This window comes from Geotrypetes seraphini, chromosome 1, assembly GCF_902459505.1.
Source record: "Geotrypetes seraphini chromosome 1, aGeoSer1.1, whole genome shotgun sequence".
Classification (NCBI taxonomy): Eukaryota; Metazoa; Chordata; class Amphibia; order Gymnophiona; family Dermophiidae; genus Geotrypetes; species Geotrypetes seraphini.
Window position 1 is genome coordinate 220823695 of NC_047084.1, and position 25971 is coordinate 220849665.

A 25971-nucleotide genomic window follows, 5' to 3' on the forward strand; every position below is an offset into this window, starting at 1 on the left:
CGGTGGTAACAACTGACGCTCATAGAATTCTGAGCATCAGAGCTGCTACCACCACGGCTGGCGCTAAAAAACACTCCACAGTTTTGTAAAAGGGGGGATAAAATAGAAATACATAGACAAAGGTCAAATTGAACCAGCAAGAAGCTGGACTCTGCTTACAATGCAACACCACAGAAACAGTGACACATGTCTCCTAAAGCAATAAATAAATAGAACATTTTTGTTCTACCTTTGTCTTCTCTGGTTTCTGCTTTCCTCATCTTCTTGTTACTCTCTTCCTCCCATCTACTGTCTGCCGTCTCTCTGCCCCTATATGGCATCTTCTCTCCTTCTATGCCCCTTCTAGAAACTGTATGCCTCCCCCTTCCATCTCTCCTTTCACCCCCATTGGTCTGGCATCTCTCTCCTCTCCTTACTTCTCTTCTGCAATCCCTTTCTTCCCTCATTTTCCTTTTCAGTTTATTTTCTGCATCCATCTAGATTACATACTTACTACCCTCTCATCAATTTCCTTTTTTACTGTCTACCTACATCTCGCCACCTCTTTCCCTCAACCCCTTCAGTATTTCCCTAACTCAATCCTTTTCCCCCATCATGTGCCCTCCTTTTATTTATCCCCTCCTTCCATCATGTGCCCTCTTTCTCTACCCCTTCCATCTAGCTAAAGAAGCACTACCTGGGCTTTGCAGTCCCCAGTTATGTCTGTAGCAGGATATATATTTCAAATCTGATATATTCTAATGAGAAAATAGAAATAAAATTATTTTTTTCTACCTTTTGTTGTCTCTGGTTTCTGCTTTTATCTTCTTTTCACTCTTTTCCTTCCAGCATCTGCCCTGTGTCTTCAATCCAGCATCTGCCCGTTCCATCCACTGTCTGCCCCTTCCAGAAACTGTCTGTCTCCCCCTGCCATCTCTCCTCTAGACCCCCCCCCCTTTGGTCTGGCATCCATCTTTTTCCCTCTGTTCCCTCATGGTCTGGCATCTTTCTCCTTTCATCTCTCTTTCCCTCCCCCCTGTGGTTTTTAGCATCTCTCTCTTCTCATTTCCTCCGCTCAGATCTGATATCTCTGTCTCCTTCCCCGTTCTCTGGCATTTCTCTCTCCTCTCTCTCTTCCCTTTCCTTCTCTGGTTTTCCTTCTTTATTTTCTGCCTCCGTCTAAATTAAATTCTTTCTTACTATGCAGTCCTCAGTTTCCCTCTTTTCACTGTGTTTACCCACTGTGTTTTCCTTCACCCCTGCACTATCTCACTAACTCTATCTTCTTCCCCATCCAGCATATGTCCTTTTTCTTTATCCCTCCTTCCATCCAGTATGTGTTCTCTATCTCCACTTCCATTCAGCATTTGTTCTCCATTCTCCCCTCTTCCATCATCTGCCCTCTTCTCTCCCTACTTCCATCATCTGCCCTTTCTCCCCACTTCCATCATCAGCCGCCTTCTCTCTCCCCACTTCCATCATCTGCTCTCTTCTCTCTCCTTCTCTCCACTTCCATCATCTGCCCACTTCTCTCTCCCCCTTCTCTCCACTTCCATCATCTGCCCTCTTCTCTCTCCCCCTTCTCTCCACTTCCATCATCTGCCCTCTTCTCTCTCCTCCTTCTCCCCACTTCCATCATCTGCTCTCTTCTCTCTCACCCTTCTCCCCACTTCCATCATATGCCCCTTCTCTCAATCTCTCCATCCACCACATACCCATCTCTCTCCCTTCCTCTCACCTTTCCGATTTTGGCAACAAGATCGGCAATGCCACCCCCCCCCCCCCGCGATGACACTTAAGATCGGCAATGGGCCTCCTTCTACCCCTGGCATCAAAAGAACTTCAGATCGGCAACGTGGTGCTCAGTGCAAAGCTTCCCTCTGACTCAACTTCCTGTTTCTGCCCAGGCAGTTCAGTCAGAGGGAAGCTTTTGACTGAGCACCATGTTGCCAATCTGAAGTGCTGTTGATGCCGGGGGTAGAAGGAGGCCCGTTGATGATCTTAAGTGTCATCGCGGGGGGAGGGGGCGTTACCAATCATGAACTGCATCACAGGGGGGGCCACCGATGCCGCTCATTGCCATTGCAGCCCAAACGCTGCCGATGGCCCCAATGCAATCTTGCCAGCCCTATGCGGACCGGCACCGGAAGACCCAGACCTGGTCAGCTGTGCACCCCTCCTAAGGCGTGTACCCGGGGCAGACCTCCCCCCCCTTGGTACGCCACTGAACTGGAGTAATAATAATAATAATTTTATTCTTATATACCGCCTAAGCCATAATAGTTTGAGGCAGTTTACAACAAGAAATTATATTCCACATTAAGTTTACAGAACAATTCTTCAGGTTAGAACAAAGAAACATGAAAAAAAAATTTGCACATTTCTTTAGTGCATTTTAGTAAACAAATAGCAAGTTGTTTTGAGGTAAGAATCTCTTCTACTTGTTAAATTGCATGTTGTACCACATTTCAATCAGGTGCACCCTATATCAGAGCTAATACCATTATAGTAGTTTACCTCCAGGATGCATTTGTGCTGTAAGCAAGAAGAAAATTCAATGGTAGTAGAAGGATGACTAGATTGGACTGAAAATATTTTGTTCCATAGTTATATTATTAAGTGACTGAATGAGAGTGATCTGAGACTAACAGCTGGATCTGGAAAGGCCCATCGGTCTCTTTCCCCACCTCCACCTATGTAGCTCTCCCAACGTCCCCTACCTTAGATAACCATTAATAAAGTTACATGACAACATCTTGGAAAAAATAGTTGCAGCTCTGTTTATTATAACAACAAAATAACATCATTATAAACACCCATCAAGCTACCACACCACTACATATAAACAGCTTTTTGGCCCCTGTGACCCCCACCCCTGTCAGCCAGGGTCTGAGGGGGAGGCAGGTCACCAGCCCACCTGGGACCTACTTCCGAACCAGCTGCCCTCCAGCCACTCATCTCCAGAAGAGCCCCAGCTTTTGGTAGCTCGAACCCCGCCTGCAACTCCTGACCTCCAACCCGGGCACCAACCACCCTGCAAAGGGAGGGAGGGCAGGAAAGCCGCCGCCGAGGACAGGAAGAGACCCGACACTTGGCAGCTGCTCGCTAAATACAGGCCCGCCCCAGCGTCCTGTCGCTAACCAATCCCACAGCTCTAACCCCGGTAGGACGCGCTCTAGCCTATCCTATCTCTCCATTCTTCCCTTAACCCTCCTCCCTCCCATCGAGAGCCAATCCCGATGGGTCGACACGAGGGCTTTCCAGCCCTGTGTTACTTATGCCCGTTGAGACTAGCTCTCAGGCTAACTTATACAAAAAAAGGGCAACAAAGAGAAGAGACATTTCCTAAGCCTCATATACACAGTAACATTATTGTAGCAACACTGTTGCAGAAATATGACATTTATCTGTGGCCAATCTAACAAATGAAAGAGACATGATTTGACATTTTTATAAAATGAAGTGTAGCCTTCATTTAAAAAGAAGGGGAGGTGGCCGGCAAAAGTGATCTAAAAAGTTTTCAAAAATATTCAATGGGCAACAGAACTTTCCATTTCTCTTCCTTGTAGACCAAATTACTACATCAGTTAAGATCCCCCCTCCCATGCAAAATCACTGCCAGGAACCAAACTATCACCCACACCCATGAGATGGGCTTCTTATACTTCTTTTGGTAGAAGGTAGGGGTGAGAAATGGGGAGATGTGGCTAAGTGATCAGGAGTTGACAAAGCAGTAAAATTATATGATTTATAATATGATAGGAAACTCAGCTTGCTGTTAAGTCCTGTCTTTTTGGTATCAAAATATTGGTATCATCTCAAGTCCAAGAGATCTCGGGTACCTGGATTGTTTTAAAAAATTTTCTTAGTATTCTGACCATAATGTCATTAATACAGTTCTCTAGTCTTGAAATGTGCTCTCCCAAGTTATATCACCTTTGTGTCCCTTTGAGAAGTTATTAGAAGCTTTTATGTTAACTCTTTCATGCCCATAAGTGTTTAACTTATTTCAGTTGCCATGACAAAAAGGTATATGGGGAAAGTGTGGTGCAGTGGTTAAAGCTACAGCCTCAGCATCCTGAAGTAGTAGGTTCAAACCCACACTGCTCCTTGTGACCCCAGGCAAGTCACTTAATCACCTCAATGCCCAGGTTCATTAAATATGGGACAGACAGGGAAAAATGTTTGAGTATCTGAATAAATTCATGTAAACCTTTCAAAGCTCCTTTGGAAGAACGGTATAGAAAATAGAATAAATAAACATATGATATTCTAATAATGTACTGGCCTGATCGAGAAAGTTCTGGTCTTTGCAAGCTGGTGAAAAAAATGTATTAAGTCAGGAAAAAGAGAGAGTACCTGAGGACTGCTGACAAATTAGTTGGGCTTAAGGACCAACAGAGGAGTTGGAAGGCTGGGTCCTCGGATAAGTGAAGAACCATCACATTGTGCACCCCAACGTATATAAATTTTGTCTAGCTTCCAAAACCCATAGCCAAACGGGCTCTTTTGGCTCCTCTGCTGCCCCTTTATTGCCTAGGTGCCAGGGTGTTGGTTTCTCCCTCTTTCTGAGTCCAGTTGTAACACGGGGAAGAGGAAGAAAAAGCCAAAATATGGTGAAGAAGAGCAGTTACTGATTTGGTGAACAAATGTACAACTTTTCTTCAGATATTTAATGGCTGTCAGATTCTTCTCTATTCATGAATCCTGTATTATCAAGAACATCTTTAAGCTCCTAAACTTCTCTGGGGAACACTTTGCTAGCTTCCACTATTTCAACAGATTGAGTGGCGAAGACTTTCTCAGGGGATCTAAAGATCCTTGTTCCATAAATTTTGTCCCCAACGTGCATCCTGTTACTTAAACTCTGGACTCTGAGCTAGCTGATTTTAAAGCTGGTAGATACCTAAGATTGTTTCATGAATTAATTTTCTTCTGCAAAAGTTTGTTGGATAAAGTTACCAGCTTTTCTAAACGTACAGTGGTTAAATTAGGGGAACATAATAATAGGTTGCTACAGGTAGAGAAATTGACTCTGCTCCATACACATCAAATGAATAGTGATGTACAATAAGGACTGTTTGATATTACATTGTCATATGAAGTTGACAGAAAATAGGATGAGATCTAGGAGCTGTTGGTTCTTAAAGTTCCCCAATACATGGCTACTATCTTCCTTAGAGTGCTTAAGAAATTTTATTTATTGGGATTTATTAACTGCCTTTTCATAAAGAGATTCACCCAACGTGGTTTACAGCACACTAAACAGTAATTAATGGAGGAGTGGCCTAGTGGTTAGGGCTGCAGCCTCAGCACCCTGAAGTTGCAGGTTCAAGCCCAGCACTGCTCCTCGTGACTCTGGCAAGTCACTTAACACTCCATTGCCCTGGGTACATTAGTCAGATTGTGAGACCACAAGACACATAAGGAAAAATACTTGAGTACCTGAATGTAAATCGCTTAGGCGTAGCTGGTTTTTAAAAGGGTTTGGACAATTTCCTGGAGGAAAAGTCTGTCATCTGTTATTGAGAAAGACATGGGGCAAGCCACTGCTTGCCTTGGATCGGTAGCATGGAATGTTGCTACTCTTTGGGTTTTGGCCACTTACTAGTGACCTGGATTGGCCACCATGAGAACAGGCTACTAGGCTTGATGGACTTTTGGTCTGACCCAATAAAGCTATTCTTATGTTTTTAAATACCTTAAGTATTTTTTCCTGTCTGTCTAGGCAGGCTCACAATCTAACTAAAGTACTGGGGCAATGGAAGGTTGTATGTCTTTCAGCACTATATATGTGATAAACAGTAGTAGTAGAAGTAGTAGTAGTAGTAAGTGATTTGCCTAGTCAGAAGAAGCAGGCTGGGATCAAGCTCACAACTTCTAGGTGCTGAGGCAGCATCTTTAATCACTAGGCCACGCCTTCCCTCCTTAACACTTTAGGAGAGATATAATTAAGGTCTATAAAATCTTGAATGGTGTAGAACGGGTAAAAGTGAATTGATTTTCTACTCTTTCAAAATTTACAAAGACTAGGGGATGCTCAATGAAGTTACATGGAAATACCTTTAAAACAAATAAGAGGAAATATTTTTTCACTCAAAGAAAAGTTAAGCTCTGGATGTGGTAACAGTGGATGTGGTAACAGTGGTTAGCATATATGGGTTTAAAACAAGGTTTGGACAATGTCCTGGAAGAAAGGTGGATAGTCTGCTATTAAAGACAGATATGGGGGAAGCCACTGCTTGCCCTGGGGTCAGTAGCATGAAATGTTGCTTCTATTTAGGTTTCTGCTGGGTACTTGTGACCTGATTTTGAATTGATTGCTATATCCAAGATTTAATATGTACCTGATAAGCAGATACAGAAATGTACAGAGGATGGGGGACAGGATGTGATCATTACTCTGTATATCTTGGATATCTCTGCTTTCTAGAATTCTCTTCTGATAACATTTCCAATATACTTACTTTTTTAATATCTTTTCTTAAAGAATATAAATTAGAATATTAAAGGCATTCTTTATGAAGAAGGCCTTTTCTTATGTGGTCAATAAATTTATATGCTTCCAGATGTATGTCAGATTACTTAGCTTGGGTTGAAAGCATAATTGCAGCTGACAGCACATCATGGCTGCAGGAGGTATCTTCTTTAAATTCTTGTGTATGTGTCCAACTTCCTTTCAAGCTAATAATTGTGCATTTATGGATGTATTAAATGTGGATAATTTTCTGAAGGAAAAGAATCCGTGGAGACATTTGTTTTGATTGTGATTAAAAATAGTTGAGAAATGAATGATTTGAGGGATGGGTCTGGAGTTGGAGGGTCTACATCCTCTGTTAAGATTATTTTTATTTTATTATTTTTCTTTAAATATATTATTTCTGTAATCTATTTGTCTTCATAATATCTCTCTCCTAACCAAGATGCTAGAGTCCATCATTTCTACCCAACTCTCATCATACTTAGAGAGATTCTCTATTCTTCTATCCTATCAATATGGCTTTCGTCCTAACTTCAGCACCGAATCCCTACTGTCTTCCCTGATTTCAAGGGTTCAACAACTTCACTCTCGAAACAAGTTCACTGTCCTCCTACAATTTGACCTTTCCGCTGCTTTCGACGTTGTCCACCATGATATTCTTGTTTATCAACTCTCTGAGATAGGCATCAACTCCACAGTCCAGATTGGTTCTCTAAATTCCTCCGCTCTCATTCTTACATTGTTAATATGAATGGCACCTCATCCTTCACCAGGAAACCGAATTGTGGAGTCCCACAAAGCTCTCCACTATCTCCTATCCTTCTCAATATCTATATGTCCTCCCTAAAACTCCTCCACCTATCCCCCCTTGAAACAATTTACACTTATGCAGACGACATCCTCGTCCTCCTTGAGACCAATTCGAACCTCACCGACCTGTCTAAGAACATATCCTCTTGTATAATGAACCTACAATCCTGGGCCCACACTGTGCAAATGAAATTGAATGAGTCCAAAACAAAACTTCTTTGGCTTGGCCCAAAACTAGACCACCTACCCACCTCCATCCCACTACCCTCTGGCTCCTCTCTGCAGCTTGAGTTCTCAAGCAAGGTCTTGGGCGTCATCATTGATTCCGCATTGTCCTTTAATGACCATCTCCAATCCTTGGTAAAAAAATGCTTTTTCAGCCTTCACATGCTGAGGAAAGTTAGATCCTGCTTCCATCAAAAACATTTTACCCTCCTTGTCCAATCCATCATCCTTTCCAGATTGGACTATTGCAACTCTATCTACTTAAGCCTAACTAAGAAAACCTCCACAGACTCCAACGGATTCAGAATGCCACGGCCAAGCTCATCTTCGCTAAAAATAAATTTGACCATGCCTCCCCGCTCCTGGCCAAGCTCCACTGGCTTCCGATAATCGCCAGGGTCCACTATAAATGTGCCTGTTTAGCTTTCAAAATCCTACACGGTATCCTCCCTCCCTTTATCCCTCTTTCTTGGAATTACTCAAACCCTAACACCACCAGATCCTCCCACAAATTAAAACTATCCTTCCCCTTGCTAAAAGGCATTTCCCACACAGGAAAGCTAGGGACCTCCCTCCACTTCAAAATCACTGAGCTCTGGAACAGCCTTACCTCCCCTTTTCGGAACTTGAGCTCTCTCCAAGTTTTCCGCAAGCATCTGAAAACCTGGCTTTTCTCCAAAATGTAAGTCTTCTTCTAAATTAGGAATCAAGGAAAAACTCTTTTATCTTGGTATCCCAACTCCTCTAAATTTTCTTCCCACTTCTACCTCTAACCCTCTGTTATAGTTCCTTCCTATTTCTTCTCTGTAAACCGCGCCGAGCTCTACGAACATGGAGATGATGCAGTATACAAACCTAAGGATTAGATTAGATTTCATTTGTTTCCTTTTTGGTGTAGTTTCATGCAATTTTTACTGGTTTTCTTCAAATCAGTTCACATGTAAGCACTGAAAATTATATAAAGAATATCACACAAAATAAATTGTTAGCCCAATAAAAAAGAATCTTATTTTCTTTCTTAATTTCTATTTATTAATTGAAAAATTAAACACAGAAACTTAACTGATGCCACCTTTCTGATAAAAATTGATCTATCACCTCTCTCTTTAAATATTAGGCAATATGTAAAAATAAAACAAAATCAAAGGAAAAATATAATACCTTTTTATTGGACTAACTTAATGTAGTTTATGATTAGCTTTCAAAGGTAACCCCTTCTTCCTCAGATCAGAAATATGCAAATGTTGGCAAAATCAGTATATATAAGGGAAACATGAAAGCATTTCAGTGATAATTGGAGACAAAGAGGTGGAGTGGTAGTTGGAGACAAAACAGTTTGAATGTCTTTGTAGTGGGAAAGAAAGCCAAGGTCTTTAAGTTGGTGACAGAAAAAAATTTCTAATTGCTTTGGCCCAGATTCACTAAAGATAGCAACTCAATCGCTATTGGCTGATTCTCTGGCAGATTTTTAAACAGCGATTGATTCACTATCAAGTTTGTATGCAAATGGTTTGCACGGAGGTGCAAATCATTTGCATGCAAATTCCCTGACTCAATTGCTCAGTGAGCGATTGAGTCGGTTCAGAGCCCTGACAGTAGTTAGTGACAGGAGAAGCAGCCTGCTGTCAAGGCTTCTGTCGGGAGGCTTTTTTTTCCTTTTTTTTTTTTAATGGCACAGATATTTTGCGTGTTTTACACATGCAAAATATCTGCCCAAAAAAAAAAAAATTAAAAATTAAAAAATCCTCCCGACAGAGTCCCCTCTCCCCAACCCAAAAAAATGGCAGGAGGGATGACCACTCCCTCCTGTTACCAGACGTCCCCGGCCGCTCTTAAATATGGCAGGAGGTATGCCCACTCCCTCCTGCCATCCCCCCTGCTGAACTTCACCTCGAACCTCCTCCCACTCGTTGAACTTATGGCAGGAGGGATGCCCACTCTCTCCTGCCGTCGGGACCCCCACAGTCGGGTCATCTCCCCCTCCCCCCCGTACCTTTAAGTTGGGAGCAGGAGGGGTGCTCAGTCCCTCCTGCTCCTCTGGCCTCCTCCTGCACAATGTGGGCATTAGGCCCCGCCCCGGTGCATCATGTGATGCACAGGAGAGGCCTAAGGCCTTGAATGGCTCACTTGCCTCAGGCTCAGGAGGGGCCTGAGGTGCCTGAGCCAATCAGGGACTTCCTTAGGGAGAAGCCTAAGGAAGTCCATGATTGGCCAAAACAGCGACAATCGCTGACTTTAGTGAATCGGGGCCTTTGTCACCTCTTTGTCTTCAACTACCACTGGCATGCTTTCATGTTTCCCATGTATATACTGATTTTGCCAACATTTGCTTATTTCTGATCTGAGGAAGAAGGGATTACCTTTGAAAACTAATCATAAACTACATTAAGTTAGTCCAATAAAAAGGTATTTTTTTCCTTTATGTTTTTGTTTTATTTCTACATATTACCTTGAAGAGTTGACTAACACGGCCATCACACTATTTCACTTAGGGCTCTTTTTACAAAGCTGTGTTATGCTTTTTTATTGCCGGCCACGGCGGTATTAGTTCTGACGCTCATAGAATTCCTATGAGCATCTGAACTAATACCGCTGTGGCCGGCAATAAAAAGTCTAACGCGGCTTCATATAAGGGGGGTTTAAATATTAGGAGCCAGTATGAGCACCTTGTTTACTACAATTACCACTTTTTTTGTTGCTGCAGAAATGATTAGAGTACACGTAATACAACTATTATTCTGGATACATTTTCAGCAAATTGTACTTGGCATCTAAAGATAAATGGAGTTATCCCCATTTAAGAGAGAAATAGAAATAACTATTTATTTACATACATAAAGACATCAATATATGCATAATTTTCTATTTTGCATTTTGTTACAATAGTTTTGGAATGCTGTTCACTTTAAAATAGTATGTACAAAATCCATTTCATCAGTCAAAAAATACCAATTGCCATTTTCATAATTTACTATAAAATCTTATACATGCATAGAAAACTTAGTTATAAAGGAAAACAAAAACAGATTTTCACCACCACTATCATTTTTACTTCTGTAGTACGTCCATCTGTGGAGACCAGCGTGAGTGTAACGTGTGCTGGAGAGGACACATGTGGGCTCTCGCCCAAGGCACCACATCTATTGTGGTTGCCATGGACCCCAGGACTTGAAGATAGTCCCACGCTAACAGAGCTGAGTTATCCAAGAGACAAGAAATCTGAGAGCATGGCTTCTGTCTGCATGCCTCTGGTAGATAAGACATGGCCAGCAGCCGTGTCGAACAAGACTCCCAGGTACTCCAGGGATTGAGTCGGTGTCAAATTGCACTTTTGGGAATTTACAATCCAACCCAGATCCTCCAGGACTCAGATCATCTGATCTACTGAGCGCTGACCCTCTGACAATGAGGGGGCCCTGATCAGCCAGTCATCCAGGTAGGAATGCACTTGCAGTCCCATCTTGCGCAGGTGAACTGCTACCACAACAATCACTTTGGTGAAGGTGCGAGGAGCTGTCGCCAGGCCAAAGGGTAGAGCTGAAAATTGATAATGATTTTCTAGAACATGAAATCTGAGAAACTTTCTGTGGTCTGGAAAAATAGGCATATGCAAGTAGGCCTCTGTCAGATCTAGAGAGGCTAGGAACTCTCCTGGGGTCACCGCCACTATAACAGATTGAACCGTCTCCATGAGAAAGCGCAGAACTTTGAGTGCAGAATGGGTCTCCAATTGTCGGAGCCTTTCTTTGGCACGATAAAGTATATGGAGTATTTCCTGAGCCTGAGTCTTCAGGCGGCACAGGCTCTATAGCCTGAATGTTGAGCAACCTTCTCACAGTGGCTTGTACTTTGACTATTTTTCCCGGGCGCCCTGCAGGAGAGTTCACAAACCAATCCATTAGAGGCCATGCAAATTCCAGCCAGTAGCCAGACTGAATGATGCCCAGAATCCAGCGGTTGGATGAAATCTGGACCCAGGCCTGCACAAACACCTCAGCCTGGCGTCATTCTGATTTCTTGTTAGATGGAGCAGCATGGGAAACTGAGGCTTGGTTATACCTAGAAACGGAGAACCTCTGCCTATAGCCCTGGAAGAATCTCAGTGATGTGGAACTGGAATATTGTCGAGCCATGAAAATTAGAGTACCTTGAGCCTCTAGAGCAGGGATCTCAGAGTCCCTCCTTCAGGGCCACAATCCAGTTGAGTTTTCAGGATTTCCCCAATGAATATGCATTGAAAGCAGTGCATGCACATAGATCTTATGCATATTCATTGGGGAAATCCTGAAAACCCGACTGGATTGCGGCCCTCAAGGAGGGATTTTGAGATTCCTGCTCTAGAGGATCTGGGTTTACTATCAGGCAGAGTCTTGGAGCGATGGTCCACTATGCAGTACATGAGATAATCCAGGCCTTTACCAAATAATAGCTGCCCCTTAAAAGAGAGTCTGGTAAGAGTAGTTTTAAAGATGGAATCACCAGCTCATTGTCTGATCCAGAACTCGAATACGCTGATGTTTTACTCAGGACCTGTATAATGTCATACAGAGCATCAGCTACATAATCCACACCAGATAAAAGTAGCTGGGGGGGGGGGGGGGGGATCATCTCCCTCACTCTAAAGTGCGCAGTCTAGACAGACAAGCACATGCGACAAAGGTGCTGCTGAGGCAGCTTTGACTCCCAAAGCCATTGCCTCGAAAAGTCTCTTGAAAACTACATCCACTTGATGATCCTGCATATCCTTGAGCACTATACTGCCTTTGCTCAGAAGGGAAGTAGGCTTGGTAACCTGAGCAACCAAATAAACAACAGGCTGACTAAAAAGTTGCTGAAACTCCTGTGCCATAGGATACAGCCTTGACATGGATCTTGCTACTTTGAGAGACCCCTCCAGAGAATCCCACTGCTCTGAAATCAAGACATTAATGTCTGGAGGCCAGTGAAACACAGAGAACTAAACCCTCACTCCACACATGAGGGAGGAGGAGGCAGAAGGAGCTGGCAGTGTCTAAATTCAACTCATGGAGAGAAGGCAGCAGACAAACACAGAACCGTGGTCCCCAGGTACCTGAAGCCAAAATAGGATCTAAAGTGCCAGTGTACGGCCCCGGATTCCCTGCCACAGGAGGAGGATCCGCAGAAAATAAGGAAGCAGTAAGATCATCAACATCATTTGTATCTCGGTCTATAAAACGAAGTTTTAGTTTAATTTAGTATCCCCTGCAGAGTTGTCTCCCAAGTCCTGAACAGCGGCAGACTGTGAAGATGATGTAACTTGGGAAGCTATGCTTCAACTAGGCAAGTCTGACGTGCAGCGGGACAGCGCAGGAGGAGCACAGCTATTGTGAAAAGATTTCCACAAAAATTTCAAGTCTGAGAAGCCATCTGTACCAGGGAGCGCAAAGTCACCTTATGATGACTTTACTTTGCGTTTCTTGGACTGAGGAGTGTCTGTGACTTTACATAATAGTCACTTTTTCCAGGCACCAAAAACAGAAAAGGCCAGCCCAGTGGGTTAGACACCCTTTTTATCATCTGAGCATGCAGAGGAGAGATAAAGCTGGCCGTTCCCACCTCTCTGATCCATGCTGCATGGCACATGGTGCAAGATGCTCCTGAGGCACAGAATATGCACAACCCTGGCCTGAATCTTGGGTAAAAGAGCCCCTGGATGTCATCCCAACCAGTTTTGAGGCAGAAATTGAAGTTTTGGAAGTAAAGGGAACTTCAGAAAAAAGAGATACCTAAAAATCCAAAATGGCTGCCATCAAGATTTTTGCACCTAAAAATGTTAAAAAAAAACTAACTGAACTAAAAAAAAAAATGGCGAATTTAGGATTTTTCAGGAGGGGGAAGGAAGAGTAACATGCAGGATCCCTCAAACCTGATTTTCAGGATACCCCCCCCCAATTCATCTCATAGGCTGAAACAACCTTACTCACTGTGACCTGTGCTGGCAATGTGCTGCAGCCTGCCTCATCTCTTTACAGTAGCTGGGAAGAAGAATCATTGCCTCATGCTGGAAATGCTTCTTCAACGCTGATCTTTGTGCTGCCAGCCAGCGTCTGACCACACCACTACCCCCATGGACCAACGGACGTGCTTCCAGAAGGGGGGGGGAGGCAAAAAATGCAGCCAGCACCCTGCAAGACACCGTTGAGCCTAACAGCCTGTGCTCAAACCCCTGCTAAGCAGTAGGTGAAGGACAGCAAGCGGAGACAGCCCTGAGCTCCAAAAATATTTGTGCAGGCTGGCTAAAAGGTACCACCAGGGATCAGCCTGTCAGCTGCAGACCTCAGTCTGCTTCTTCTGTATGCAGGCAGAGCTGATACCAAGATAAAAGCTCCGAGCCACTCCTCTTCCCTCCACTGAATAAAAGTCAAAAATATTGAATAAAATAAGAGAAAGGAGAGCAGAACAGAAACACTCCTTCCAGCTCACGTGTAGAAGGGAAAAACTGCAGGTGGCAGTAGAGCTCCTGGAGAAGTAGGAGGATCACAGAAAAACATCCAGAGTGGATTCTTTCTGCATATGGCTCACGGCCATGGGGATATAATCCACTTGTCCATAAGGACACACCTATTGCATTGGAATACTAGTTAAATTAAGATACAAATTAAGGCAATTAGGAAAACAAATCCAAGTCAAGGGAACCTTGCTAAAAGTTAACATGATGATGAACTGATACTTTCATACCATGAAAGTTTAACACATTGTTTATATCCCCTTGCCAGCAGGTGAAGACAGAGAGGAAAACCCTGAGGATTGTAATGACATCACTGTGTAGCCAGGATCCTGTCAGTATTATTCTGCATAAACTGGATGTTCGTAGAACATTCATTATCTAGAGGTCACTAGTTCATTTCATAAATCGGATCATCTGTTTGTACTTTCCCTCTTTAAAAGGCATATCCCATACAGGAAAACTTGGAACATCCCTCCTCTTCAGGATCACCGATCTGTGGAACAGCTTTACTGCCCATCTTCGGAGTTCGACCTCCCTCCAACGCTTCAGAAAACATTTGAAAACTTGGCTTTTCTCCAAAATGTAACTACGCCCTCCCTCTCCATTATTCTAAGTCCCCTCTTTCCTTCCTGTTTACCAAGCCCTTCTTCTTTCCATTGGAGTTCCTTTCTTTTTTAATTCCTGTAAACCGTGTCGAGCTCCACTTCTGTGGAGATGATGCGGTATATAAACTTAAGGTTTAGTTTAGTTTAGTTTTAGTTATCCTACAGAACTAGTGACTTGATCCTACAAAGTGAGGTCAATATGTCATAGCATGAAAAACTGGATCAAAGTCATTGAAGGGATTCTTCTCTGGCAAGAGCCATCAATTGTGTATTTAGTAGATGCTACATGCCATAAGAACATAAGACTTGCCATACTGGGACAGATCAAAAGTCCATCAAGCTCAGCATCCTGTTTCCAACAGTGGCCAACCCAGGTGCCAGAAAGTTCCTAATGGAGTCAAAATTGCAAAGGTTTCCTCATCCCATCTTGCCAATATGATAATTAAAAATGGAAAAAAACTGAAATGAAAATCTGAATTGTTATATTTACAAAGTGATTAAAGAGGTAAAAAATAATAAAAAGAAGTCCCATATCTTTGCACTGCTCAAACAGCTGTATGAAAAGAAGCTGATAAGATATCACATGTGACATGACCTTCCAGGTCCAACCTGCTAAAATTTCCAGTTACAATAGCTTAAAAAAACAATAGTGAACACAAATTATTCAACTTGACCACTGATGATATCAGAAAATTACCAGTCCACTTCTAGGCAGATTAGGACTGAGTTTTACAATCAATTTTCAATGACTTTGAAGTGCAATGGCAAAAAAAGGGTATGATTTCAGGTCATACATTGAACAGATGATGGTTTAAAAAGTCAGAGCAAGAACACACAAAAGCCAAACATCTCATTTTGCAATTTGACTTTTGAATTGCAAGAATATTTTACAATAAATAACTTCAAAGAGGTAGTACTTTAAATAAATACCACTTTCATCAGTTTCATATGTAAATCAGCTTACAACTACTAACTATCCAAATGTTGTTTTGGAGACTAAACCAGCTCCAAACACAAATGAGCTACTAGTTAATTCAGGCTGGCTATAGAATGCTCTTGAAAGCATGGATAGTGATGAGCACAGAGAGTTACATTAACTAAGGCTGTTTAGCAGTTGTATCATTGGACAAAATAAAGTCAACCAGATGGATTTCTTCATTTCCTGAATGCCACTGCTATAATATCTCCAAATCCACATGCCGCACCTCTGGATTACGCTGCTGTAGCAAAACAAAAGCATAATATGTAAAGTGTAAGTAAATTTCTTTGTGAACCGTGCATGTTAAGCATTGAGTAGCAGGTACAGAATCTGACATACTAAAACATCTAATGGATACAGTCTGGGTCCTGTATATAGACATTCAGTTGAGGATTGGCTAGGGAGGGCTTCGAGGGCAAGGATGGTTTAGATGGGCTGGAGTGAGCTTTGACGGAGACTCCAGTAGATAGAGCCTAAGCATACTACCGGGCAGAGCTCTGGGTTTCTGGCATAGAAATATCTAAGAAAAAGAACCATTTAAATTAAATGCTTAATTTATAGAGCGTGTATGGTTGGGCAGACTGGATGGACCATTTGGGTCTTTATCTGCCGTCATTTACTATATATGTTACTATAACAGACCCAGAAACTTATGGATAGCACCACATGCTCTGAAAAACAGTTATTTTCAATTTATTTTCAAAGTTATTTGTGAATATATGTAACCTCATTTGAAGAAAAATAAAAAGATGAAAATGCTGGATGTGCTTTAAATAGGACTGCAGTAGTGGTTTCTGCATTCACTTTCCCCATGGCAGCAATAGTGCTGCCTGATTTAGGAAAAAAAAAATGTCAATTCGATTCAATTCAGCCTACTGAATTGATTTTTCAATTCGATTTTCCTGCCCAATTGGGTGTTTTTTTTCAAACATCTTGGTGGGTTTATCTTATAACCTCTTGACCTCCTTCGCCCTCTCCTACCCACACTGGCACTGTGGTGTAAACAAAATAAACAAACAAAAAAGACTTTTCCTCTCTCTGTTAAATCCTAGCTCACGTTCGCAGAATCTTGCCAGAGCCACCAGTTCAGGCAGGATACACATTTCAAATCTGACATATTGTAATCACAAAACAAAATAAAATTATTTTTTTAATTTTTGTTGTCTGGTCATTATTCAAATCATGTTGATCCCAGGCTCTGGTTGTCTTCTGATCAGGTCTCCTTCTTTCTCTGTGCTAACCATCCATCTTCCATCTCTGTCTTCCCCTTCCGTTTCCCTTCCCTCCCCTGGAGATCTGGCATCTTTCCTTTTTTTCATCTCTATCCCCCCGCAGCTGCAGTGATGGACCCCACCATCCGCAGATCCACCATCTCTCCTTTTCTCAACTATCCTTCATCTAGCATCTCTCCCTCTTTCCCCACCACCCCAGGGTCTACCAGCTCTCCCTTTCTCTTCCCAACTACCCTCCTATCCAGTACCTTTTTCCCCTACCCCCTTCCACACCAATCCTTGTGTCCAACTTTTCTCCCTTTCTGTTCCTTCCTTCCCTAAATCCCATTGTCCACCATCTCTCTCCCTCTCCTCTGTTTTTAGACCCATTATTTCTTCCCTCTTCCCCCCCGTTATATGCACCTCTTTTTGAACCCCCTTCCATACATCTATGTACTTCTACACCAGGGCTCCCCCTCCCCAGAAGGCCTGCCCCCCACCCCTGAAGGCCTGTATGTTCCCCAGTTTCCCCTGAAAGCCTGGCTCCCCCCCCCCCCGAAGGCCTGCATGTTCCCCCAGCTTCCCCGAAGGTCTGGCCTGCTTCCCCTCCGAAGGCCTACCCCGGGTTATTCTTCCCAATGTGCATCACTTTGCATTTGTCCACATTAAATTTCATCTGCCACTTAAGACACCTGGTCTTCCAATTTCGTAAGGTCTGCCTGCAATTTTTCACAATCTGCATGCGTTTTAACAACTTTGAATAGTTTAGTGTCATCTGTAAATTTAATCACCTCACTCATCGTTCCAATTTCCAGATCATTTATAAATAAGTTAAATAACACTGGTCCCAGTACAGATCCCTGCAGCACTCCACTGTTTACTCTCCTCCATTAGGAAAAATGACCATTTAACCCTACCCTTTGTTTTCTATCTGATAACCAATTCCTAATCCACAATTGCACTTTGCCACCAGTGTTCCCTCTAAGCGGGCGGGTGTTGTGAGCAAACTTTTTTCACTGTGAGCTAAAAATATCGGGCGCCAGCAAGTTATGAGCCAAATAAATATGTTGCTTTCTACCACAGAACTTCCTTACGTTTGTATGGAATCTATCCCCTTTCAACTTTAGAGAGTGCCCTCTCGTTCTCCCTGCCTTAGCTACTAAGTCTATTCCCTTCAGTACCTTGAATGTTTCTATCATGTCCCCTCTCAATCTCCTCTGCTCAAGGGAGAAGAGGCCCAGTTTCTCTAATCTTTCGCTGTACGGCAACTCCTCCAGCCCCTTAACCATTTTAGTTGCTCTTCTCTGGATCCTTTCGAGTAGTACCGTGTCCTTCTTAAAGTACCAGTGCTGGACGCAGTACTCCAGGTGAGGGCGTACCATGGCCCGGTACAGCAGCATGATAACCTTCTCTGTCTCTTCAGTCCAGCATCTGCCCCTTCCATTCACTGTCTGTCTTTCCCTGCCATCTCTCCTCCTGCCCCCCCCAACCCCCAATTTGGTCTAGCATCCATCATCTTCCTTCTGTTCCCCTCATGGTCTGGCATCTCTATCCTTCCCTCCCCCCTGTGGTTTTTAGCATATCTCTCTTCTCATTTCCTCCACTCAGATCTGATCATTCTCTGCTCTCTCTTCCCTTTTCTTCTCTGGTCTTCCTTCTCTATTTTCTGCCTCCATCTAAATTAAATTCTTTCTTACTATTTAGTCCTGTTTCCCTCTTTTCACTGTGTCTACACACAGCTTGTCACCCCTTTCCCTCACCCCTCCATTATCTTACTATTTTCTTCCCCCTTTATTTATCTCCTCCTTCCATCCAGTATGTGTTCTTTCCCCACTTCCATTCAGCATCTGCTCTCCCTTCTCAACTGACATCCATCTGCCTTCTGCTCTCTCTCCCTTCTTCTCACTTCCATCATCTGTCCCCTTCTCTCTCTCTCTCATCTCCTCCATTCCATCATCTGCCCCTTCTCTCTCTCTCTCTCTCTCTCCCCCCCCCCAACTTCCATCATCTGCCCCCCTTCCCCTCACCTTTGTGGGTCACTTTCTTTCCCCTGAGGGTGGCTCATGTCACAGGGGAAGCTTTGGCCGAGCAGAACCGCTTGATTGACAGTGGAACTTACTTGATTGATGTCGATGCTGGGGCCCGTTGCCGTTTGAAGGAAAAAAAAAAAGGTGGAAAAAAGGAACCTGTAAAGGCGAGAGGAAGGGAAACCTCCAGGACAGCTGCTTTTTGCCCTCCTTCAGCGGCCCAAGAGTTCAGACCAGCAGCGGCAGCTCTGTATGCTTTTAACTTCGGCACAGAGCTGCCCCTAATCAATAGTTTAGCGCGGTTTCATGAGGCAGCCTCGGGGCCTTTGATAGCCGGCCCGCTTCGATGATGCGATGTGGGCCGGCCTAGCAAAGGCCCCGAGGCTGCCTTATGAAACCGCGCTAAACTATTGATTAGGGGCAGCTCTGTGCCGAAGTTAAAAGCATACACAGCTGCCGCTGCTGGTCTGGAGGTGCGGAGACAAGGCAGGAGGCAAACGCGGTGGAAGGCAGGAGTCCCGGCGAAGGCAGGAGTCCCGGCACAGCGACTGTAACAGGAAGTTGCAAGTCAGCTGACGCCGGCCTTTCGTTGCGGCGGGGACCGAATCCTTCGCGGACTGGCAAGATTTTGTTTGCGGACCGGCGGTTGAAGAACTGTGCTCTACACTGTGTGCGCTGTGACGAGAAACTTGTGCGCTGCGAGGTAATATTTTGAGCGCCAGCGCACCCCAGCGCAGCTTAGCGGGAACACTGTTTGCCACCTATTCCATGACTCTAATTTCTCAGGAGCCTCTTATGAGGAACTTTGTCAAAAGCTTTTTGAAAATCTAGAAACACTACATTAACCAGCTTACCTTTAGCCACATGTTTATTTACATCTTCAAAGAAGTCAAGCAAATTGGTGAGGCAAGATCTCCCTCGGCTGAACCCATGCCGACTTTCTCTCATTAAATCATGTCTGTCTACATGTTCCACAATTTTATTTTTTATAATTGTTTTCACCATTTTGCCCGGCACTTAATGGTCTGTAATTTTCTGGATCTTCCCTTGAACCCTTTTTAAAAATCGGCATAATATTGGTCACCCTCCAATTTTCAGGTACTACAGACAATTTTAGCGACAGGTTACACATCACTAACAGTAGGTCAGCAATTTCATGTTTGTGTTCTTTTAGTACCCTGGGATGTATACAATCCGGTCTAGGTGATTTATCACTTTTTAACTTGTCGATTTGGCTTAGTACATCATCCAGATTCACCGACATTTCTTTCAGTTGCTCTGCATCACTGCCCTTGAAACCCATTTCCAGTTCAGATAGATCTCTTACATCTTCTTTCTAAAGACAGAAGCAAAGAATTCATTCAGTCTCTCTGCTACAGCCTTATCCTTCCTGAGCACTCCTTTTGCTCCTTGATCATCCAACGGTCCCACAGATTCCATCACAGGTTTTCTGCTTCTGATGCACCTAAAAAAAACTGCTATGAGTTTTTGCCTCTTTTGCAAGTTTCTCTTCTTATTCTTTCTTAACTTTCTTTATCAATGCTTTGCATCTAACTTGCCAGAGCTTGTGTCTCTTCTTATTTTCTTCATTCCAATCCTTTTTTTATTCTTTAAAGGATTTTTTTTTGGCTCTAATAGTCTCTTCTACTTCATAAGAACATAAGAAGTTGCCTCCACTGAGGCAGACAAGAGGTCCATCCTGCCCAGCGGTCCGCTCTCGCGGCGGCCCATCAGGACTAATTTCCAGCTCTCGTTTCCTCTTCCTTCCACCTTTGCTGATACATGGAATACATCTGGTCTGAGCTTCCACGATGGCATTTTTAAATAACATCCATGCCTGGTTTACAGTCCTAACCTTTGCAACTGATCCTTTTAGCTTCTTTTTAACCGTTTTCCTCATTTTATCATAGTTGCCCTTTCAAAAATTAAATGCCTCTATAGTAGATTTCTTTTGAAACGTCACTCCCAGTATCAGCTCAAATTTGATCATGTTATGATCACTGTTTCCCAGCAGACCCAACACAGTTAACTCCTGTACTATGCCTTGCATTCCATTAAGGACAAAATCTAAAATAGGTCCCCGGACCAGTTGCTCCAAGAAGCAGTCATTTATGACGTCTAGGAATTTTTCCTCCCTAGCACTCTTTTATGTAACATTTAACTAGTCAATGTTGGGGTAAATGAAATCATAATAATAATCTAATATGTCCTATTAAAGAAACCGAAGGGGCTACCCCAACACAACTAGGCCTCATACATCAAACCCAACCAGCACACTCATATATACATTCACACTTACATAAAAGTGCAAGAAAAGTGGAGAAAAACCTCAGTTCAGCTTCATAGGTAAAAAAAACCTCCACTTTTCAAGTGTATTAGATCTTGAAGTCACTTCCAAGTAAATTAATGGTGTGAACTGGAAAATACGTTGGAGCACTGCAGTAGCCTGGTGATAGGCCACCTTCTGTAATGTAGAAAAACAGCACACCACTAGCAAAGTGTAAGTCTGCAACCTCAAAACTCTCAAACAGACCGCCAAAGTTTGTGAACAAAGGAAAGAAACATCAAACTTAGCTGCAGTCATCACCACGATGTATACAGCAGATCCAAAATGCTGCAGCTATTCACACCCGACCGTGAAATCGTCATTTCGCCAAACTACATCAGGGGTTGAATCTTCCTGTCTCACATTTAGGGTCCAAAGATTGATGCTCATGCAGAACTCCAACACAAAACACACAAAATCACAGCATTGAGAGCTCTGAGCCAGTTCAACTGTTAAACATATTACATAATGAACTCCACCTCTCTTTTCTAGCCATCCAATAGGAAGAAGGCATCATTAGTAAAATGCTGCCCACTCAATATGGGAATTCAGACCAGCAGGGTAGACTGATCCAGGGCTGTGGAATTGGAGACAATTTTGGGTAATGGGAGTCGATAAAAATGTACCGATTCCGACTCCTGATAAATTTAAATTATAATTCAAAAAATACAGCAAGTTCAAATGTAGATGAAGAAAGTGACAGACAGATATTGGAGGAAGACAGTTCTGCAAGTATTGGAGAAAGTGAAAGCGAAGAGAATAGTGACTACTATTCAATATATATGCGTTGTGCTGTTCATGCTCTGCAACTTGCAATAAGAGATGGATTGAAAGATCATCATGCAGCTACTCTAATTGGCAAATTGAGGCAAGTAACTGTTGCAGCCAGGACCCCTACAACAGATGCCATTTTGAAAAGACGTGCAGGAAAGGAGTCATTTTGGATCAAACACGCTGGGGAAGCACTTATTTGATGGCAAAGCGTTTACTTGAATTAAAAGACTTTCTTGAAGAACTGGACAGTGAAAAAATTTTATTAACTGAAAGCCAGTGGGCGCAAATATATCTTTATTAGCAAACCAGCCCAATTACCTAAGATGGGCTGAACCACTCCCACAGTGGTGCAAGGATAGCTGCATAATAATATAGCTGGAGATTAAGTACCACCATGCCACTCTCAGACATGGTCAGTCAAAGACAAATGTGATTATTTGTGGAAAACAAAGGGCTCATTTTACAAAGCCACGCTAGGGCCTTAACGCACGGAATAGCACGCACTAGATTGCAGCACGCACTAGCCACTATCACCTCCTTTTGAGCAGGCGGTAGATTTCCAGCTAGCGCGCGCTATTCCGGTGCGTGGATAAAACCGCTAGTGCGGCTTTGTAAAAGGAGCCCAAAGTCTGTAACTTTAACCTTAGAAATTTCAATTTTCCTCAGATTACTGCAATAGCAAAGATTATAATACATTACATTAGGGATTTCTATTCCGCCATTACCTTGCAGTTCAAGGCGGATTACAAAAGAATTATCCAAGATGTATTACAACAAAAACTTACAAAAAAAAAATTTGATCATTTTCAAAAAGAGTAAGAAATGGGTAAGGTTATTTGTTTGGGGTAGTTGGCTTTAGTGAGAGGTGGAGTTTGAGACTTGCGGTATTATTTCTTTTTTCAGAGTCTTCTTGAAGAGTATGGTCTTTATTTCTTTTCTAAAAGTCTTGTAGTCGAGGGATGCCATCAGTAGATTGGCAATTTGGTTGTCTAGTTTGGCTGCTTGAGTGGCCAGGAGGCCATCATATAGTTTTTTCCGTTTGCCCTCCTTAATTGGGGGGGTATGAGAATGGGGTGTGAGTTTTCCTATGTCTGGTTGCGATGTTGTGGATGAGGCGAACACAGCTTTAATGAGGCAAAAGAGTAGATTTTGTTTCTATTGTGTGCCAATGACTTCAACTGAAAAACCTATTTACTCAAAAATTAGCGATATCAATGGAATCTCACCTTTAGCTCCTTCTCCAGTCTATCTACTTCAGCTCCCAGTGTATCGATGATGTTCTCTCCATGCTTCAACATAAAAACTTCCAAATCCTCAGGTGTCTTCACTTGCAGGATTTCCTGAAAAATATAAATAAATCTAACTTTGAATACTAGGTGGGAGAGAGAGAGCAAAACAAAAAAAATTTGGTCAGAAATAGACCACATACACAAAAAGGAATCCATATTCTTAATCAGAAAGAAATATTCTTTTCAAAATGGACATAGTTAATGAGATAATTATTAAGGTGTGATAAAAGTTTGGCTTTCTGTGGGAGCTACCAACTGTGACCTCAGTTTATTCATATACCACAAGAGTGACTAACACAGTCTACAATTCATCTCGCAAGCTACATGACCTATATTATCTTAAAAAGAATCAGGGTTTACAACCCTAGCCCCAGTGCTTTTCACCCATATTTGATCTCTCCTCGTGTTGCTCTCCCCTTTCTTAGGGTCTAGTAGATGTAGGGCAGGAGCAATTCCCAGTTGCTGCTGCCCCGGCTGGTGCCAGATACAGAATGGTGCTGCACCTGGCACTAGCAGTAGTCTTGTAGTACTATAACTGGGGGTCAAGCTATACAACAATCACCATTTTTCTGCAATATTATCTTGATAATGCTGGTGACAATTATTAGAGTCACTCAAAATTATAGCACATTCTGTATGTAAACTAATAGATTATTAATAAATATAGTGAAAAGTGTTCAGTGTCTAAGGGCTCCTTTTACTAAGCTGCGATAGCATTTTTAGCACACACTTAGCGTGCGCAGAATTGCTGCATGTGCTAGACGCTAACGCCAGCATTGAGCAGGCATTAGTTCTAGCCGCGTAGCGTGAGTTTAGCACATGCGGCAATCCTGCGCGCGCTAAAAACGCTATTGCAGCTTAGTAAAAGGAGCCCTAAGTGTTTCCTACAAGTACAAGCTGTTAGGGAAACAATTTGGGACCATCATTACAGACCATTTTAGCACTAACTAGATAGTGCTAGGGTAGTTCCCAGAGTTATCCAGATAGAAGGGATATTCAGTCCACTAGCAGGATAAAGTTAGAAGAGCAAAAGTTAGCTATTTGAGTATGAAATTGAATATTGTTCCTAGAGAGTACCAGCAATCACTGCAGAATTTAGATAGTTTGTGCTGGCCATACTCTACATTTTGGCACTGAATATCAAACTGTAATGAATTCCAAATCAACTAGGCCATGTGTTAAACTGTCCCTTCTGCCAAGAAAAAAGCCTAAAAGAATTTGAATCACAAAGCATTAACTAAAGCTCTTGCTGAGATCTTAGGTTCCTGTTTTGCAACTGCTTAATAAAAGACTCCAAATATATGGAGCGGATACCCTTCAAGGTCTTTAAAAAAAAAGTATTTTTTGCTGCACTGGCAGACAATGTAACATCAAAAGCAATGTGCACTTATATGCATAACAAAACAGTGCAAAGGTGGCGGGCTTCACATATCACCTAGATAAGATTCTATTAACTTAGACAATTCTGTGCCAAATTGCATCAATGAGTTCCAGTGACATTTCAATGGGTTGTAAGCAACATTTTGACAAATAAAACACAAATTAAAAACCATTCAAAAACAAAAAGAAAGCCCTAAAGAACCAGTGCATAGTCACACTTACACTCTTGTTCTGCCCAAACCAAATGGGACAGAACCTGGCTAGGGTGACCAGAGCATGTGCATGTAGACAGAAAAAGAATGCTTCTTGCTCCCTGTTACTATATTTGTTTCTCATTTCCTCTTTAGCCCCTACCATCTTTACCTCTTCATCTCTTTGTATCCCCCTTCATGAATAGTATACAGTGGTACCTCGGTTTACGAGTGCACCGGTTTGCGAGTGTTTTGCAAGATGAGCGGGGGGGCCTTCGGGGGGAGCAATGCCGGTTCTCATGGGGGGGGAGCAGCGCTGCTGGCCTCGGGGGGGGGGAGGGTAGGAACCTATCAAAGCGAGTTTCCATTATTTCCTATGGGGAAACTCGCTTTGATAAATGAGCATTTTGTATTCGAGCATGCTCCTGGAACGGATTATGCTCGTAATCCAAGGTACCACTGTATATTGATCTTCACTGTGTACTGTGTGTCTGTCATAATTAGATTGTAAGCTCTTTTGAGCAGGGACCATCTCTTGTGTGTTAATGTACAGCGATGCATGCATCTAGTAGTTTTTAGAAATAATAAATAGTAGTAGTTAAAAATAAATATTTACAGAACAAAAATGTTGCATACAGCAAATATACAGTTGCTTTAAACATTTAATCTTCATGTATAAGAAGGTATAATCTCACATGAAAGAAAAAAAATTACTTTCATGATACAAGCCATTGGACAATAATACAATTGCCACACTGCTCACAAAGCTGGGTTTCAACATTCTTGTTAATGCAGGAAATTATGAATATCTTTAACCTGACATTAAGCAACCAACAAAACACAGATAATGGTGTTGCACACAACAGAAGACTCACATTTAACATCTGTTCAATATCTTGTTTTTCCAAGTAAGAACGTGTAACAATCCGTCCATCAAAGTCTACTTCTGCCTTGAATCTCACTTTACTCATTCCCATGTCTGTAGCTTTCACGTCATGAATGGCTCTGGGGACAAAAAATGAAAAACTCTCTCAATTCATTATACAAGACAAGACAAGGAGAGAAGTTATGAAAAAAGTGTGAATCACAACTTTATTACTTCTTAGCAAGTTGCTATTGCCCAACAGTTACACTGTGAATGTAAAAATACCATGATTACTTACTTTCCTACTCACACTTAAAGTTCATTAATATTAAACTGAGGAATACGTTAAGTAGCAGGACC

General features: G+C 42.6%; 1 protein-coding gene across 3 annotated transcripts in view; it reads right to left on the minus strand.

The window, feature by feature from the left end:
• Positions 1-14600: 14600 nt before the first annotated feature.
• The window catches only part of SLC30A9 (solute carrier family 30 member 9), a 130210-nt gene continuing 118839 nt past the window's right edge, over positions 14601-25971 (minus strand). The window contains exons 16-18 of one of the 3 annotated variants that reach the window (XM_033946479.1): positions 25622-25751; positions 23113-23226; positions 14601-15786 (exon numbers count right to left, since the gene is read on the minus strand). In XM_033946479.1, the coding sequence (XP_033802370.1) occupies positions 15745-15786; positions 23113-23226; positions 25622-25751 (286 nt within the window). In that variant the 3' untranslated portion in view covers positions 14601-15744. Of the gene's footprint in view, positions 15790-23112; positions 23227-25621; positions 25752-25971 lie in introns of those variants that run through there. The other 2 variants (XM_033946475.1, XM_033946486.1) reach the window with 2 other exon arrangements.